Source organism: Falco rusticolus, chromosome 2 (assembly GCF_015220075.1).
Source record: "Falco rusticolus isolate bFalRus1 chromosome 2, bFalRus1.pri, whole genome shotgun sequence".
NCBI classification, from domain to species: domain Eukaryota; kingdom Metazoa; phylum Chordata; class Aves; order Falconiformes; family Falconidae; genus Falco; species Falco rusticolus.
Window position 1 is genome coordinate 57,960,594 of NC_051188.1, and position 18,655 is coordinate 57,979,248.

At 43.8% G+C, this 18,655-nt stretch overlaps 2 protein-coding genes across 3 annotated transcripts in view; one reads left to right on the forward strand and one right to left on the reverse strand.

Moving 5' to 3' along the window:
• PCCA (propionyl-CoA carboxylase subunit alpha) overlaps positions 1-4,053 on the forward strand; it is a 292,425-nt gene extending 288,372 nt beyond the window's left edge. The window contains exons 23-24 of the mRNA XM_037378105.1: positions 201-278; positions 3,711-4,053. Of these exons, the coding sequence (XP_037234002.1) occupies positions 201-278; positions 3,711-3,779 (147 nt within the window). The 3' untranslated portion in view covers positions 3,780-4,053. The remainder of the gene's footprint in view (positions 1-200; positions 279-3,710) is intronic.
• A 722-nt stretch (positions 4,054-4,775) lies between these two features.
• Positions 4,776-18,655, reverse strand: part of GGACT (gamma-glutamylamine cyclotransferase) — a 31,046-nt gene continuing 17,166 nt past the window's right edge. For both annotated transcript variants that reach the window (XM_037378107.1, XM_037378106.1), the window contains one exon: positions 4,776-7,641. In XM_037378107.1, coding sequence (XP_037234004.1) covers positions 7,151-7,624 — 474 coding nt within the window. In that variant the 5' untranslated portion in view covers positions 7,625-7,641 and the 3' untranslated portion in view covers positions 4,776-7,150. The remainder of the gene's footprint in view (positions 7,642-18,655) is intronic.

Consider the following 18,655-nt stretch of genomic DNA (forward strand, 5'->3'; position numbering starts at 1 on the left):
TTGCTGCCAGTTTTGTCGAAAGCAACTGTGATTTGCGGTTGTGGCTTGTATTGTGGTTGTGTAGCTGGCTGATTCGACTTGTGCGTTGACAGTCTTTATAGCATTTAATGAAATAATCCGTTTATTTTCCAGAAGACTCATACACACTTAGAGCATTTCAAATCCTCTATCCTCATTTCGTACTGCTTGAATTTTACCAGGTTTCAGAAGGTCAAGAGATTTGTGTAATTGAAGCAATGAAAATGCAGAACAGTATGACTGCTGCTAAAACAGGCAAGGTAAGCTACCTTGGGTCACTTAAAACCATATGCAACTTGTCAAATAGGATAGAGTTTAAAAAGGAAAAAGGGAGGATTCTGGTTGTTAAGGAATTAATTCTGATTGTTTTAAGTCTTTCAAAGTGAGGTGTCTTTAATTTTTAACATTTGCATCTGCTGTGAATGCTGTTAAGTAGTTCCGAGCCTTAGATAGCACAGCAGGAAATAGTTTTACTGGCTTCAGAAATTCATATAACTCTTTTTCTCCTAAATAATTTGTTTTCTGAGATGTTACAATGCCAAGCTGAATTGAAAGGTGTTGCACATTGTTTCTCCAAATGCCATCTTTCCAGAGAGCAACTGAAGAAGAAAGATCTCTTTGCCAATTAATTCATTAAGGGCAAATAATTTGACATTAAAAACCCGCTCAGAACAAGGCATAGAAAGTGTCTTTGTGGGAAGATAAAAAGCAATTTTTAAATTATTGTGGCTGTTACACATACATATATTTATACACATTTTATATTACACATTATATGTTTTGTATTGCATAGATCTGCGAATGTGTTGAGCTTTGCAAGGCTGTGCATTGTGGTCCCTTGCTTCTGAGGGATCACTGTTGCAGTCCCCGAGCTGGGACTCTGCTGCAGTGCAGGATGTACCAGAACCTATGCTCTGGCTGGGGAACTGGTTAAGCTTATATGGCAAGGGTATGCCTTAACTCCATCTGGGCTGGGGACTGTCAGCCCCCAAGTCATGACCTCAGTGAATCTCTGTGCCAGATTATAATTCACAGCCTGAAACCATCACCTAGACGTGGCCCCTGATCCATTCTTTTCAAAGGGAGAGCAGAGTCTGGATCTGGATGATGTATTCCTGTTCTCATGTCTTCTAGCCTGTCTTAGCCCTTCTCTGCCTGGGGACAAGCCCCGCTGCTCGCCCTGATGCACTGCCATTTTGCTATTAAAAATAACAAAACAAACCCCAATGCAGGATCCCTTAGCCCAGAGGGAGGCAGCAAGGAGCCTGACTCTCCAGCAGGGACGATGTCAGCCACTGGCAAGATTTGCTGAGATCTCAAGATGGGTCTTGATGCCAAGGACTGTTTGTGTGTTTACAAGAAAGGCTTATTTGGCACTGCACTAAAATCGTCACTGAGGCTGGGACCCAGGGCTTGCCTCTTCCAGTGCATCTAGTGCAAAACTGGGTCTCGAGGGAAAAAAAATTGCAGAGAGAGGAAGAACATACCTTCTCCTGTTGCTCTAACATTGCCACTTTATTATTTTGTTTCATGCATTAATTCCTCTATAATTCATTTTCTCATTTGATTAATTTTTCCCAGCATTTAGTTTTTCATCTTTGCGTCTTTTGTTTAACCCCTTATTGCTGCTCTTTGCATCTGCTGTTTTTAACTAGTATTTGTAATCAAAGTGCCGTTCCTTCTCCCACCCACCCCCTTTTATTTTTTTACTTTAACCTTCCTTTTCCCACCAAGGTGTGCTGCAACCCATGGGCCTGTTCCATAAAATCCTGCTTGTACTTCTCCTGATAATAAATATCTCCCACTTGCTCTGTACAGATGCCATGTAAACCCCACGTTTGCTTGATTAATCCTTCAAAGTGGGATGTGAATGGTGCACGGGCCATTCAGTGGGCCTGATGTGCACCTTGCAGTGTCCCTTTGGCGTCTCGTTTTAATATTAAGCAAATTATTTGGTTCTTTAGGATTTTAAGGACTTGAAAAAGCAAAGAAGTTTTGGGCTGTGTAGAAAGGAGGCTGCTAAAGAGAATTCACTCTGTTCTGCAGTGCAAAGTCATGGCTCTGAGTGCTAAAATAACTTGGCCCCTCCACAGGAATGGGATGTTTGGCACGGGCTGTTCGTCCACGTTTTGATGCTTTGAAACTCAGATCGTTTGTCTTCAGCTGGAAGATGTTCCCGTTTCCATCCCGGCTGAATTCCTTTTTTGCATCAAACCCCATCTTCCTGTTTTTGTAATTGTGAAAAAAGTGGCTTTTTTTTATCTACTTTGAGTTTACCGCAGCTGCAGGTGGTTAAAAACCGAGGGAAGGGTGGGGAGGAACTGGTGTGCCTCCCGTCTGCGGCAGGGCAGCTGCGCCTGGGTCAGAATGGGAGCTGGCCCCGCTGCGGGTCAGGAATCACTAGGGAGTTTGAAACACTAGTCAGCTACAATGTTTGCTGAACCTTGCCTTTGTAGAAAAAGAAAAAGGTATTTTTCACACTGCTTTCACCTCTTGAAAGATTGACACTTGGGAATCGGGTAGGCTGCCTAGGTATTGATTTAGAAATAAAGCCCTTTTTTGTACGTCTGTTGGTGTCTTTGCCCAGGTACAGCGTTCAGCTTCGTTTCTTGAGCAATGCCGTGAACATGCCTGTGCTACAGAACCAGATCCGCTTATAGCTCACGTGGCTTTGGACTGTCAAACTTGCATGTGGGCAGTCATGTAGCTGTAGTAGCCCGGCATTTCAGGTGTGCTGCAGGTTTCCTTTAGGAGCCCAAAGTAACGTTTGATGACTAAACTGAGCTAACTGCTGAACCAGGTTTTGAGCAAGGATTTGGGCATGTCGGCATGAGCTCTGAATTAATATTGCAAGCAAACTGTACTATACACCTTCAAGTATTTTCTGCAGCTCCATGTGCTGAAAGGGTATTCAGACATGTTACAGCCTTTTATAGAGGAAATGAGGGCGCTACTACAAAATGTTTGTGTTTTAAAATTCAGGAATCTGCACGTGAGTATATAATTCATCTACAGATGTAGCTGCATTTATTTGACAGTGGTAGCCCTTTTCCAAATTCAGTTATGTTAAAGAATCCCAACTCAGATTTGAATCAGTGTGTCTCAGCTGTCTGGGGATTGAGGGAAACCCACTTCATGGCTGCAGTCCTAAAATTCAGTTATACTTAAATCTGTAATGCGAGAAGTACTGAAATATTTCATTGAAACATCCAAATGTGAGTGTTCAAAGAGTCAGGCTGTCCTCTAGAAGATTTGAAACTTCAGTGGTAAATGAACAGCAGTGCAAACATGTGGAAGAAAGGTGCTTTTTAAAAGTGCCATCTCCATCTGATGTTCAGGTCTTCAAGCACCTAAGTCATAAGAAAACCAGCTAGTGGTAGGTACCTAAACGTGTTGATGGAGTTGGACGTGATTTGGTCAAGCACTGGAGCAGCGCTGGAGCCTCCATTCTCAGAGATACTCAAAACTCAGCTAGCTAGAGTCTGAATGCTGGAGGTCGGGCTGTCAGCCTCTCGAGGCCCTTCCAACAGAGATGCATCTGTGATCCCTGTGGACCACCACATAATGTTGCATAGTGGCCATTTACCCTGTGTGTGTAGACGTGACACTCTACATAAGCAATGTCAATCGAACCATTTACTTAACTATGCTATTGAGGAAGGTTTGAAATTATTTCTGCTTTTGGACCGTAGGTGAAAGCTGTGCACTGCAAAGCTGGTGATACTGTTGGAGAAGGAGATCTGCTGGTGGAACTGGAATGAAAGGTTGCCTCTGCACCACTGATTTAGCTAAGCCTTTATTATTTTCATCTGTAAAGTAAGATTAAGGCAATTCAACACAGAAAATGGACAGTCCTCTGCATAAGATTTTATACAGGCATATTTATTATATCTGGTTAAGACAGCAAACACAGATGTTAAACCTTGGCAACAGATCCCAGATTTTTACTTCCAGAAATACTTGTACATAACCTTTGTAATTCTTTGATTTTTAAGGATCAAATAAAATCAATAAAATACCATTTCTGCTTTTAAACAGGAAAAGCCTCTTTTTTAAAAAAAGAAATCGCAACAAAAGCCCAAATCCACTTTGTCTTCGCGGTAGTATCACTGGTTTGAGGCCCCAGCCAAACCGTACAGAATGGTTGGTAAGGGTGAAAAATTAACCACTGAGTGAACTGAGCAGCTTCTCTGCACTCAGTGTAAGCACTGAGCAAATACTGCCAATGGCTTAAATTCTGATCAGATTTATTGTAATATTTTGAAGTCTTTGTACAGACTAGATTTACATTACAGGTTAGATGTTGTATTTTTCTAGTGCAGATTTTCCCCCACGTATCTTCATTTACAGTTGTAAGGGAATGTTCTTCTTCTGTTCAAATTCCATACTCAAATTTCCCCCCTTTATCTTTTCTATTGATTACTAGATACAAGTCTTTATGGAAGGAGCTGGCGCTGTCCTCGAATCCCTTTAGCAGCCCCAAGGTATTGCTAGAGGCACTTGCTGTCCCTCGGGCCAGATCTGCTCCTGAACTCTTAGAGGAAAGGGAGACCAAGTGCTGATCTTCTGTTGTGCAGAAGCTCTTACTAAAGACTCTGAAGAACTACGACTGTTCATAGTACAAGACTATATCCTGCTGGAAAAGCTGCATTTCCAGTATGGGAAACCAGAGAGGGCCTGGAGAGAAGGAAGATTTAAGAGACTTGAACAGAAGTGAGAGGGCTGGTGACTTGGTCAGAACAGTAAGAAGATGTTGGTTTTTTTTTTTTTTTTTTTTTTTTTTCCTTCTCACTCAGGAACTCCATGCCACAGGATTGTGTACATAGCAGAAGTTTACTGGGTTTAGAATATTAGCGTGTGGTTAAAAGAGGCTTTTTCTTCCATTAATTGATCTAGCTTGGTAAGTCGGCTGCCTGGACGCAGTGATGCCTCTGCAGCTCCTACGCACTGTGAGCATCATCTCTGCCCCTGTGCTCTTGCCTTGGTCTCCGCTGCTGCCCACTGCTGGGCCAGGACACGGGGCTACTCCTGCCTTTGGTCTCACCTCCCACAGCTGGTTTTTTACATACCATTCCTGCTGTGCCTTGACTGCTGCCCCAGACAGGAGGGGGCCTGCTCTCATTTTCTTGCCTAGGGTGTGCAGTCATGCTACTTCCCAGAAAAATAAACCCTCTGGCCAGAGGCGCCTGGACCCTTTACTGGAAGGTGAAGGTTGAAAACAGCCTGTGACAGGGCTGGTGACTCATGTTCAACCAGAACAAAGCTTCACCGTTCTGCTTGAGACTGATGGTTAAAGAGGCATTTTTCATGTTACTGAGATGCTGCCAACTGCATTGTGTGGCCAAGGGGGAATAATGTAATACAGGGATCTGCTTTGTTAATTAGTTTACAAAACCCATCAAGATGAGTCAGGAGAATGTTAGGGTAGTACCTGCCCTCCAGGAAAAGTAATGCTTTTGCAGCTGGAGAAACTGAGGCAGGCACCCTGCAGATCTTCCTATAAATTTCCTTAATCCCATTTTGTCCCTTCCAAAAGGAGCACAGTTCAGCTTCTGCAGGTTGCCCTAAACAAAAAACAAGTACTGTAAAGAGCCACAAGCATTCTACTTAAAAACTACTTCATGTGCTTACTGCAGCAACACAAGCTTTTTGTCTGTTCTTCTAAATGAGATTCAGCAGTGCTTACTACTGATAAAGTTTAGGCTGATTCCTTACCCTGGATGCTTGGGCTGATTCCCTACCCTGGGTCTCCTCTGGCCATCACAGGGCTTCTGGCAGTGGAGCAGAAGTACAGTATTGTTCTTAGTGGTAGCCCTAGTACAGTTAATTGTACTTTGTGGCTCACTGCTTGGCATACATTTCCTGCTTGCATCCCTTTGGCAATTTTGTATACTGTACAATCATCTATATATACCAAACACTGCAGATGAAGAAAAAAGATAAGGCACAGGAGCATAACAACGAAAGCCACAATTTTCCCAGATTGTACAGAAACCAGCACAGTTGGTTGGGTCAGGGGAACAATAGTCTTCTTTCCATCTTTTTTTCCCCCTCCAGTTTAAATGTTGCAATACTCACAACAGAGATCCTTTGGATATTTTTTATAATGTATATAAAATCTCCATACCCCCCCCCCCCCCCCCGAAATCCAGTTTGCATATGGTTGCAAGTTCTGCATTAAAGTGCTTGACAAAAAGACAAAAAGTCGCCTTGATAGTAAGTGTTCGCAACAGCTGCATCCGCTGTAGCGTGGTGGGCAGCTGAAATCACATTTACTTTTCCTGGTCCCCAACACCACCCCCAACCCAACACCCCACCAACTCCTACAGGCACTCAGTGAACTGAAGTGGTACCTAAAGTGCTTAGAATGCTATATTAAAAATACAGTTTTGAATGTAAATTCCCTTATACTCTTTTAATATTTCTTCACAGTACCTTATAAAACTAAACATGTTTTAAAAATGCTCCTTTCCAGTTCAGAAAAACATTTCAATACAGAGTAAGAATAGTCTTTAAATTTTCTCTGTTTCTCCAGCAATTTCATATTTGTCTCGAAGCGCACAGTATCTATATGGTCACCTCTCCCTGCTTACATTCAGTAACCTACTAAACACCATTACAAGTCAGTATTACACACGAGTTGTGCTTTACTTTGTTTGCAGACATGATTTTTCTTTAATCACTTTCAGCTATTAGTGCAATAGTGTCATCATTATTCCACCCACCTTGGAGAACTACACAAGAAAATTTGTCAATTCATGAAAAAAAAAAATAAAAATTAGTCTCTTCCACTGCCTGTCACTGACCTCGGTCACACAGTGAGGTGAAGGCGGGGATTGAGAAAACAATTAGACCCCAAAACTGATGTGCACAGATACAGTTATTTTATGCCTCATGCAAACCCAGTTACTCGCAGCAGGTTAGCGGGGGTGAGGAGGGTGCTGACTAGCCGGGGGGCAGTCCCCATCTCTGAGCCTACAAGACTTCAACACTAGCGCCAAGGCTCCTGGGTTGGGAAGGTTACAAGAGATCCTGCATTTTAATAAAAAGGTATTACAGCTTTCCTGGAAGGGTTACCGATCAACACATGCTTAGTACTATGTCTTCAGCTGGGCTACGTTACCTCCCATTTCTAATCCCGGCTTTCGCGTAGGACATAGGAGAGGCCGTGTTTCCCCGAGGAGTCGTAACTGTCATGGTAGGGGAGGCTGACCCACTCAGGCGGGTATGTTGTCGTGCTGTACACGAAGCATTCCACGATGCCCTCGGCAGACGCCTGCGCCTCACCCACGCCGCCCTTCCCTTCCCACTCCACCACCTCGATTTGCATCAGGGTGCGCTGGTACATGTCTGGGCAGCCTTCAAACTCATCCAGGAACTGCAGCATCTGGTCGTCAACCGAGTAAATCTCCCCAGCAACACGGTGTCCTGTCCCCGGGATGTTCAGCATGTAAGGAATGTTGTACTTTCCTGCAATCACCAGCGGGTACTTCTCCACTGTGCGGCCCCTTCCTTGGAATTTTGCTAGTCCCTTGGCCGTGTTGATCATGTACTTGTAGTTGGGCTGGCCTTTCTTAAGCGTGCCATAGACAAAGACACGAGCCATCGTACCTGCAAAAGCAGCTGAAAGACAAAGGCATACGTTACACACGTGGATGCTTTGGCCAATGCAACCATGCCAAGATGTGCCGTACACTCCAGACTGTTCGGGCACGTGAAGAGGTGGTCTTGTAGTCCTACACCACATTTAAGTATCACACCAAATTCAAGGGTCTCTTGAAACTTTTCAGTCAAAGTCGGTAACGGTGAAAAATAAACACCAGGAGAAAGTCAGCCTTACAGTTCTTTGCTGTAATCAGATTGCATCCCATGGTTTCTCTAAGGAATCCCCAACCTCAGCCAATGCGTCCCTGAGCCTCTGGGAAAAGCTCTAAATCAATCTTTTCTTCATTTTCTCTCTCCCTGCTATGGGAGCCGTGCTGCAAGGCTGTGGTGGTGTGCTCAGCAGCACTCCAAAAGCCACCCAGGGATCTCATCCCTGCGATGGTAACAAACTCCACTTAGCACATCCTTTATGGGGGAGGAAAAAAACCCCAACAACAAAAAAAGCACTATGGTTCAGTTCAGCTATGCAAACTTTGCTATGCTGCCGCATCACATTTATGGTTTGACTAGCCCAGGTCAAGCCTGGTTATTAAAACGCAGGAGTGAAGCCACAGCTTGGTTGTTCTCCCTCGTTGGTGTGTGTGGTTGTTTTTTAAAGCCTGAACTGATGGACTTGGTGACAAACTACCTGGGACACCCCTCACTGTTGCCTTGGGGTACAGTTCAGCACCCCTGGGCAATCACCTGCTTCCCTCCCTCTTCTGTCCGGGATCTCCCTTCATCACTGCAGCGTTCAATATTTGAGAACAACACTGTGTTCAGTAACAGAAGAGCCCAGTTGCAATTTGGAAGATCAAGTGTCTTCTTGTTTCATGGTAAAATAAAGCACAGTGGCAGGAATTATCCAAAAGCAAATGAATATGTTCCAACTTCAGGTCGTGTTGCATTGCAGTTGCATGCATTTGATAGTATTTTTTCAAATTGTAACCCCAGCATGGTCACAGTCTTAATAAAAAAAGGGAAAAGGAAAGCAAGCGGCACAATGCTGGGAGCTGCAGCAAGCTAGCAACGTCCAAACTGGGACATCACCGAGACGCACAGAGGACCCGTCTGTCACACAGAGGGATGAAAAGGCTTTCACACCAGACCTTATAAGCAAAACGAGGCATGCCAGAGCGGCTGCTGGGCAAGTTAACCTGGCGTCGAGTCATCTCACAGACACACTGAAGCATTTTCGGTAACCCCAGTGCCCAGGGCCCGCTTGCTGACTGACAAAAGCCGAAGAACAAATTGCGGCACCCACACCCCATGTGAGCGGGTGCTTTCTGAAAGGTGCCATTGCCAGCGCAAGGACAAATTTGCCCTGCTCCTTCAGGGGAGGGGAGTGAGGATGGCTCCCCTCACTGATAACCCTTAGGTGACACACCTCATTCGCAGAGCTGGTAATGTCTTCACAGACATCCCTCCTGTCAGAGGGAGCTGTACACGTTATTTCCATTTATTTACCTCGGGGTGGGTGGGAGGGGAGATGCGGTGTTTCAGCCCCAACAAAACGCAGAAATAGCAGGTGACACCATGCGCCTCCCCTCCCCCCAACAGATACATACCCCAAAGGGCTAAGCCACCTGAAGTAGCCCCTCTGAACATGGGCTAGCTAGCTCCCTCTTAAAAACAGACCCCATGAACGACCGTTTGTTTTATCTGTGAGCATAAAACACTCAAAGTTAGTTTAAATGGGATAAAAGGCTGCCTTTACTGATAGGTAGGGGGGAAAAAAGGTACCTTCATAGTTCCTGGGTTATTTTTCACGCTGTACCACTTATCCCCCATAGTTTCTGCAGGGCAGAAGCAGTTGTTGCACTGTTTGATGGTTTCCCACGTTTTGCCCTCCATCACTGGCTGGGCAGAGCCTGCCTCACCCACAGCCTCTGGCTGGGCTAGGCACCCAACACAGAGGGGCACATGCAGCTCCTTTTGGAAAGAGGATCATTAAACAGTGTATTTCAAGTTTGAAAAAATCTTTAAAAACAGAATGGAAGTAGAAACAATCTATTTTCTGCTATTTACTCTTATTTTAGTCAACTGTTAGATCAGGTCAGTTATCCAAAAGGGTAACATTGCTGGCCAAGAGCATCATAATTTAAAATACTCAGTAGCAAAGCAGTTTCCCCCTTGGTGAAGTGAACAGTTTTTCTCTGTAACGGTTTTCCTTCATTTACTGGCAAACTGCTTTCACTTATGGAAAAAAGACCGTGCTGCTTCCCCCCCACCCCGTATTTTACCAGATATACTTCAGTGTAATTTATCCTTCAATGACATAACTGAGTTTTTTTGGATGCAGCTCGTTCCCTCACAATAAAAAGAACATTAATATTCAGTCGGTCTGACTCCCTTTTATAAGAAAAATCATTACCTTTCAGACTGTGTTTTGAATAACAAACACAGATCCTTCAGGAAGAAACTTGTCCCAGTGGGGATTGAGAAAGGATCAGAGTTAAGCACTGAAACATGCAATTAATTCCCATTAGGGGATTAGGCCACTCATGTTCACTTTGAATCAGAAAAATGAATTGTGAATTAAATTGTTCACAACCAAGAGGTTACTTGTCAGAGTTAATAAGTTAAAAAATAAAAAGAGAAACCTAAAATGCACATAAAAAGCTCAATAGCGAGTGGTGCATCTGTAAGAAAAAGATACGCTTCATTTCCATGAAACAAAAGCTCTGTCCCTACTGTACAGCTGGAGATAAGCTTCCAAAAAGTTTGCATGGAAGAGCGTTACCACTCCTGAAAGCGGTGAAAATGAAATACGTGTTTCTGATGGTGCAGCAGCCGGCTATTCGGAAACGTTTCTGCTGTAAAGAAACGCACCCATCATCCCAGTGCAGGGCTTAGAAAATTCAGCACCGCCACAAGACCTTGCTAATCCAGGTTTGGAGAAGTTTCTGATTTAGCATTTGAGTAGATGGATTCAGCAAGCAGTACAAATGGAGGTGGAGTGGGAAGCCAAAGTTTCAGCCACAGTTTGTGCAGAGCTGTGGCTTGGTGGGCAGGTGGTCCCCGTCTCACCGCTGTGGACCACAGCCACCCTGGCGCTCACACGGGATGGGCTGGGTGCAATGACTTCTTCTACTGAAAAAAAAAACCCAAAACCACAAAGCCAAGCCCAGAGGACCCTGTCTGAGGCATGACTGAAATAAACTTGGCAATACTATTTTCTGAACATCGCTCCATATAAATAAGACATAAAATCCCCTGTGCAATAACGCTGGTCTCCTGTGCAGTGTGTTTTGCGTTGCAGAAAGGCTGTTAGATATATTAGCATAATTTCTAGCACTCACATAGCCTGGGCTTTCAAAACATTTTTAGCCACCTTGTGGCAGGAGAGTAAAGAGCAGAATTTTATTTGAGGGTCATTTCACAGACTTCCACCACAGCTGAAAAAAGTAGTAAGTGGCATCCCTTCGCTGAATCACCAACAAGAAGTTGCTTTTTCTCATTAATCCAGTTTGACACTTCTTACTTACACTAAACCACCTAAGAGGAAAAGAAAACTCACCACAAACCAACCAACCTCCCCCCACCCTGACTCTATACTGAGAGTATTAGCTGCCAGGCCAAAATAAAGCCATTCAGAAGGTACTTTCATGAAATATTCATGCCACAATCATTAAAATTTAATGGCATGGGGAAATGCGAGTGAAATCGGTATGTCATCTTTTCAAACTATTTCTTTTAGCTATGAAAGATGACCTGCCGAACTGCTCGTGGGATCAATTACTAGTTGCTTCATTATGCGAGATGCAACGATTGGGAAATAAAATAACTATTTCAGGATCACACAGGCAGAAGGTGCTGTTGGTGATGCAAAGAAGATTTGCCTTTTGTCTTGTCTGAAACCATTTCAAATCGCTAGCAATTCTATTGCATAGAGAAACTTCATTAGATTGATTTTCCCTAAATAAAAGTGGCTTTTAACTGGCACGGGCCAGCAGCCCCGGTGGCCAGGGCTGCATCACCGTATCCATGGCTGCCCTCGCCTACCGACAGAGTTTCGGGTCAGGGCTTTAGTTTTCCCTCTCAAGACCCAACAGCTCCAGCGTGGTGAGAGAGGGCTGGGTGGCCACGGGGCCAGCCGCTGGCTCATTCAACACACCAACAGACGAAGCTGAACTGCTGCAGCCAGGATCTTTGCTTCCAGGTTGTGCCCAAAACACGACCTCGCTTCCCAAGTAGCAGCAGCCTCAACAAAAAAAATCCTTTCACCACAATTCAGACAATTACAGGATCCTACCAGTTTCTTTTGAAAATAAAGCAAGAAATAGGGTGTGCGTTATGCTGGCTCCAGGGCTGTTTGCGGTCATGGTAGCAGTGGTTTTGGATTTTATTTTGTTGAAACTTATTTTCCCAGCTCAAAGTATCCATTTCTCTCCCTCCATACAGTAACATTGTTTTCCCTTGAGAAAAATTCTCTGCGTTGGCTCAGTGACCAGATATAGTTACACATTAATTCTTCAGAAGTTTCAAGAAACTGTAGGAAACAGGTGAAAAAACAAAATGCCTTGAACTTTAAACTTGAGCCCAGTCTGTTTGAATGAAGTGAGTTTTAAGGTCACTCTTCACTCAATGCTAACTTTCAAGAAGGACTAACATGCCAGAGAGGACTCCTGGGACCGCATCCTGTTGGTCCTTTGATGCTTTCATTTTGTTGCTTGCTATTTTCTTTATACCAGAGACAAGGGCTTCCTGCCTGGGCCGACCCCTTTCCAACCTTGCTGAATACCTCGGAAAAAGTTTATGGCAAGACACCTTTCTTACATTAACCACAGAGGCACCAGTGAAACGATGGCTCCTTTGAAATCAAGAGGTTACGGTCTCCTCGCAGCGGTCGGCTGCTCAGAAACTGAGAGGTGCTGGTTTGTGAAAACAAACAAAAGTATTAGAAGTAACCAGTGCCACACTGGACGCTACCGGGCACTACCTGAAATGCCATTTAACCTACTTTGCAGACACTTTTCATTTCACCTCGGATAGTCTACACCCCCAAACAAACAAATATGCTTGCACTTAAGCTGGAGTATCTTGGAGGTATCTTGGAGTATCTGCCAGGAGGCAGCACGAGGATGCCCTCCCCTCTGGACAAGCATCAATCACAGTGCTGCTCACGTGCCTCGTACCCACTCGACATCGCAGCAAACATTTGCCTTTTGTCTGTCTGAAACCATTTCAAATCACTATCAATTCTATTGCATAGAGAAACTTCATTAGATTGATTTTCCCTACTACCAGAAAGAATTTAATTCCAGAAGTGACTGTTAGAAGGAGCTACAAAGACCTCCCAAGTGACAATCAGATAAAACCATCACATGCAAAAAGATGCTGAGGATGCAATGCAGAAACAGTTGTGAATAACATCACCGTTAGATTAACAGACTAAATTTCTGGACAGTGCAGAGACAGGAGAGGATTGCCAGCACAATAGGAGGACAAGAAAAGGAGGATAAGAAAAGGAGGATGAAGAAAACTGAAAGTCAGTGGATGTGGACAAATTGAATTGGGGGCAAAAAAACCCCCAGTTGTCCCCCCAAGAGAATATTATATCAGAATTATTAAGTATTGACTGTTTTGTCCTAATATTAAGGAATATTGTATGAGCCTCAGAATATTCTATCAAGGTCTTGCTACCACACTTCAGAAACCTGTGGACTACAAAACTAGTTAGAAAGCGCTCAGGGCAGAGCACTGAGTCCAAGACTGTTTTTTTGGGGCACAGACTGACCAAGCAGGAGCTCAAACAGGAGCTGATGAGATGGGGCATAATCACCTACAAATATAGGTAGAGGTTTTATAAAAGAGACAAGTGGTTCTTCACATACGTGAATACACAGCTGGCCAAAATTTCTGCATGGAATAATTAACATGGGTAGAAACAGCTTTCTAATCATCAGAACAGACAGGGCATGAGAACAGCCACAGTAAGTCACCATAAAAAGGCTTGAAAGCCCAGTGTCCCCTGTCCAAGGGTGATCAACAGAGGACACCTTAGCAAGAGTGCAAGGCCAGGACAAGGCAACAGTGATGCACTTCCAGACTTGGCTCCAGACCCTTCCTAAGCCAGAGGCGACAAGTGCTGTGGTGCATAAAGGCCCCTTCCTCCTGCGAGCTGGCATGGCTGCTTTCGTGGACAGTGAGGAAGGGCAGCAGCAGCCCCTCGCCTCACCTCCTCATGGGTGCAGGAGACACAAACTGCTTTGGGTTTTTTTCCCTGCCACCTGCTCGCTTCATCTGACAGCTCCTTCTCTGAGTCAGGGCTCTCTGTGCACTGCTTCAGCACCACCAGATACTTTTTCAGCTGACAAGTCCATGTGTATTTAACAGAATGGACACTGCTTCTTTCTTGCAATCATCTTTGCCACCTCTTCCTCTAACTTTTCAGGTTCTTTTTTGAGATAGGGAAACCAGAACTGAAATATTTGAGAATGGATAAACCACAGATTTATACAGGGATATGAGGCATGTCTCCTGTTTTGTTCATACTCCTTTTCCCCAATGCCTTTTGAGCTATTGAGGAATGGACTAATGTTTCAGAAGAATACAGTGATAACTCAACCATCTTATTCTTGAGTGGCAACCAGAGTGAGAAGTATTTACTGAAAATCCAACAGTATTGAAGCCTTGAAAACTGGAGCCCTTGGAAAACAGATATTTGTCCAAACTATCATGGATGCTACAGTTAATCTTGCCTTCGGGAAAGGTAGCAGACTAGATGGCTTCTCAAAATCCCACTCAGCATGGTATGTCCTTGTGCTGCTATTTCAAGTACCTGACAATTCATTTAAATGACATATATAGAAATGTCTTATCCTTGCATCTTCAGCATAGATGCTTAAACTGTTACATCTACACAAAAGGAAAAAAACCAAAACAACCCCAAACCGGAGCATTAACTTTAAATGCCAGATTGCTGTTACAAGAAAAAAGTAGAAGAAAACTTTTGATTGGGCATCCTTGCTATGCCAGCCCTGTTCCTGGTACCGTTTCGGATGCTACCGTGAATTTGAAGTGGTTTCCATCATTGACATGCAGAGCATAGCCCAGGGTTTCAAACCGCCTACATCCTGAAACTCAGGACACAGCCTGCAGCTTGGATGGGTTCCCCGCGAGGTCAGCACACTGATTTACATGCCAATACCCGGAGCGGTCAGTTCACTGTTTTGGACCAAGAAGAGCATCCCAGGGCCTGCGAAACACGGCAAACACTTTGAGTACCTAAGCATGGGAATGTATTTTTCTACACAGAAAAGATGGTGAGAGAGAGAAGGGGAAAAGAGAAAAGATGGGGTCTTGGGCGAGATCGCGAGGTGCCTTTCCACAAGGGAAATGGGGGAGCGGCTGCACAATGATGCTCTGTGAGGAGAGGAGACGTGCCCAGGTCATGGCACAGCACCGTCCCCTCATCCCTCGGGAGTGCGACTGAGCCTGGAAAGGAGATGTTAAATAAAACCCCATCATTCAGCCATGGCAGCCTCGGGCCGGCAGGAGCCTGTGGCTCCAGAGGCCATCTTTCTTGTGCCTTTGCTCCAGTGGCACGGAGGTGCCACAGCACAGGGCTGCTGGCGAGACGCGCTCTGCCCAGGCGGGACTCGGCAGGCCCCCTGCACCCCGTGCTGCCTCTCAGGCCTCGAAGTGTGGCCGGCTGGGTGAGACGGCAGCTGGACACATAGCGGGAGGCTGCTCCGGCCAGTGGCTCTGCCGGCAACAGCTGGATGGCTCACTGGGATGAGCTGAGGAGCCAGAGCCTTGGAGCACCGTGCAGAGGGGTCGCTGGAACGTGATGCTCCTCAAACCTCGCTAAAACCCAAACAAAAGTGCAGGTGTTCAGGGAACAAAATCTGCTTGCTAAACAAGCCAAACCAAAAGTCCAGGTGTAAATCTGGGAACAGCATATTTCCTCCAGAAACCACCTACCTACTCCAGTGTGGACCAGCTACTGAAACACAAACGTCTGACCAATGTGGCAGAAATAAAGTGCCAGGAAACCTCAACAGACTGGTTTTTTTCAGCCTGTGATTCCCTGGGAAACTACAGGCTGCTTTTAAGGGCCAAGGAAAGGTAATTCATACGCATTTGCAGCATCCAGGTATATACACACAAGGATTTTTTTACACCGAGTCATGCTTTGCTTGTAAAGTGTTAGGGGCCACAGAAAAAGAGAGAGAAAGGTTAAAGCCAGCTGTATTGGAAGAACCACCAGATTTAAACACAAATGGTATTTTAAATATTCACCCAGAAAGGGTAAAGATGGTGCAGGGTAATGGCTAAGCATGTTTGCTCTTCTGAGGTTTGTAAGGGGTAGTGGAGCATAAGGTATACCTATACCCATAGACTATATACTAACATTAATGCTTTTTTATGTGCATGCATGCCACTAGGTAGCATTGGAAGAAGGAGAGGCCCCTCCCTGACACTTGGAGGACCACAGCTGAGGTTACTAAGGGTGCACAAAAGGAAAAGTGCAGTATTCATATAACAATAAAGGAGAATTGCAGAATCACTGGTTTACAGCTACAGCTCTGAAGCTCTGGTCTGGAGACAGCCGTTACACAAACAGTGGAAAATGTGAAAAGATGAAAAAATTTCAGCAGATCTTTCTGTGATACACAGAAATATTCTTCTTCCACTTTATTTAATTTATTCAGGTCAAGTTTTTTTAAAGCTAAGAAACATACTATGGGGTTTTGGGGGATTCCCCCCTCCCCTTTATTTAAAAAAAAAAAAAAAGAAAGAAGGGAGGCTTGTACCGTCTTTTCAGTCTATGAATCAAATTTGTGGAAAAGCATAATATTTAACATGTGACACACCAGTAACAAAATCAGCTCAACAGGCTGCCCAGGGAGGTGGTTGAGTCACCAGCCCTGGAGGTATTTCAAAGACATATACATGTGGCACTTTGGGACACGGTTTAGTGGTGAACTTTGCAGTCCTGGATTAATGGCTGGACTCCAGTCTTGAAGGTCTTTTCCAACTTAAATGATTGTCTGATTTCATTCTATTCTAATTCACTAACTGCAGTTATTTTATTTGCCTAATTAATTAAATGTATATGCAAGTCTTTCTTTGATAGTCGATGCATGTAGTTTTATTTAATAAAAAGACTTCTTTTAAAGTAAATTTCAGCTTGCAGCTCAATATAAGTAAAAAATAAAACCCCAATCCACATCTCAGGAACAAATCTTGGCACCATTTTCTAATATAATAAAAGGTAAGAAAATACAAACCAAAACAGAACACCAAAACAAAACTACAAAGAACCATGAACAGATGTACATAAGTACTTCTCTCACACCAAGGCATACCACTTCTGTTTAGAAACTAGTACCAAGTTTACTACAGAAAAGATAAAGCCACAGATTATCATAAAAAGAAAAATAATGAGTTATTTCAACTGTCCTGGTCTTGAATTTTGTTGTCCAAGAAAGACTTGCAAAGTCCTGCAATGAAATCTGAAACATACCTCCTCCTTCGTCAGCTGGGAAAGCATCCTTATCTCAAAGCAGATCAGTAAATGTATTTACTATTTTTCTACACAGGAGAAACAAATGCATATTCTGGGAGCACCCAAAAAAGCCTGAAATGGCACTCAGCAAGGCACCAGAGTAATTGCTTTCAGATCCAGAAAACGTACTGACCAGAATCTCAAATATCCTCCCTGGCTGGTAGAGTCAGAGATAAGCAAGAAGACAAGAAATTCCCAATTTGTTTGTGCGTGTCCTATAAGGATGTGTTGAATGAAACGCTTACTTTCAGGTAAGGAGTAGTTTGGTCTCTGATGCAGAAACAGGTTCTGTAGTCTGATGCAAAAGTTATCACAGGTCTGTATTTACTGAAGAATGAGGAAAACCAGCTACATAAGCCCTTAAATCTTCTCCTGGAGCCACAAGAAATACTGACGGAAATAATTCCATATCTCTAATTAGATATACATTGGCAATTGCAGAAGAAGGTACTTTAGTTTTATGATAGCACATAGAATTTAATCTAACTGAAGGCCACCTTGGCAGTGTCCATGATGCCTGGAAGGAAGCCTTACTGAGAGGCATCTTAAACCGGAGGTCTGGCTGTAATAGGAAAATGTTACATAATACTCATCTGAATTATATAGACATTTGTATGAGACAGAATTATTTACAAATAAAATATTCACATAAATGAAAATAGCTTTATACATGCTGTGCACCTCTTTTCAGTGACCTTTGAGAAGGAATGTCTGTTACTAACTTGATTCTGTTCTTTCAAGTACTGGAAGTAAATGAGAAGGGGAATAACATGCAATGCGGTTCTGAACGCAAAGAAGCCAGACCAGTATAATTAAAATGACTTCCTTCTCCAAGTATAACACAATGGACTTGTAGTCAATTTAATAAAATTAAATAAAATACTTTATTTAATATCTCCAGACCAAGCCATAGGGAAGAACTGTATATGAATCAGCAGTTAGTTAAGGGAAGATCATAACAGACTGTATTAAAATAAGGAAAAATTAGCACAGACAGAAGCTATTGGTCATATTCCTCAGGAATCAATGTTCTTTTATTTATTAGTGGTCTGCTACAGCAAGCAGTTGAGTGCCTACCTCATCTGTGCGTGATGCATCCTGAGGAGGACTGGTTCATGCTACAGACATATTAGATGGCCTATGAATTATGTAATTGAAATAAGATGGCTTTTAATGATACAAAGTGCAGAAACTTACGCTTAGGGACCATCACAAGAACTTCCGGGGACTCATCATTGAAGGCTAAGAAGGAGCCACAGAATATCTCAAGCTGGAAGGGACCCATAAGGATCATGGAGTCCAGCTCCCTGCTCCTCACAGGACTGCCTAACACTAAACCATATGACTAAGAGGTTGTCCAGATGATCCTTGAACTCTGACAGGCTTGGTGCCATGACCACTTCCCTGGGCAGCCTGTTCCAGTGACTGACCCACCACCCTCTCAGGGAAGAACCTTTTCCTAATCTCCAACCTGAA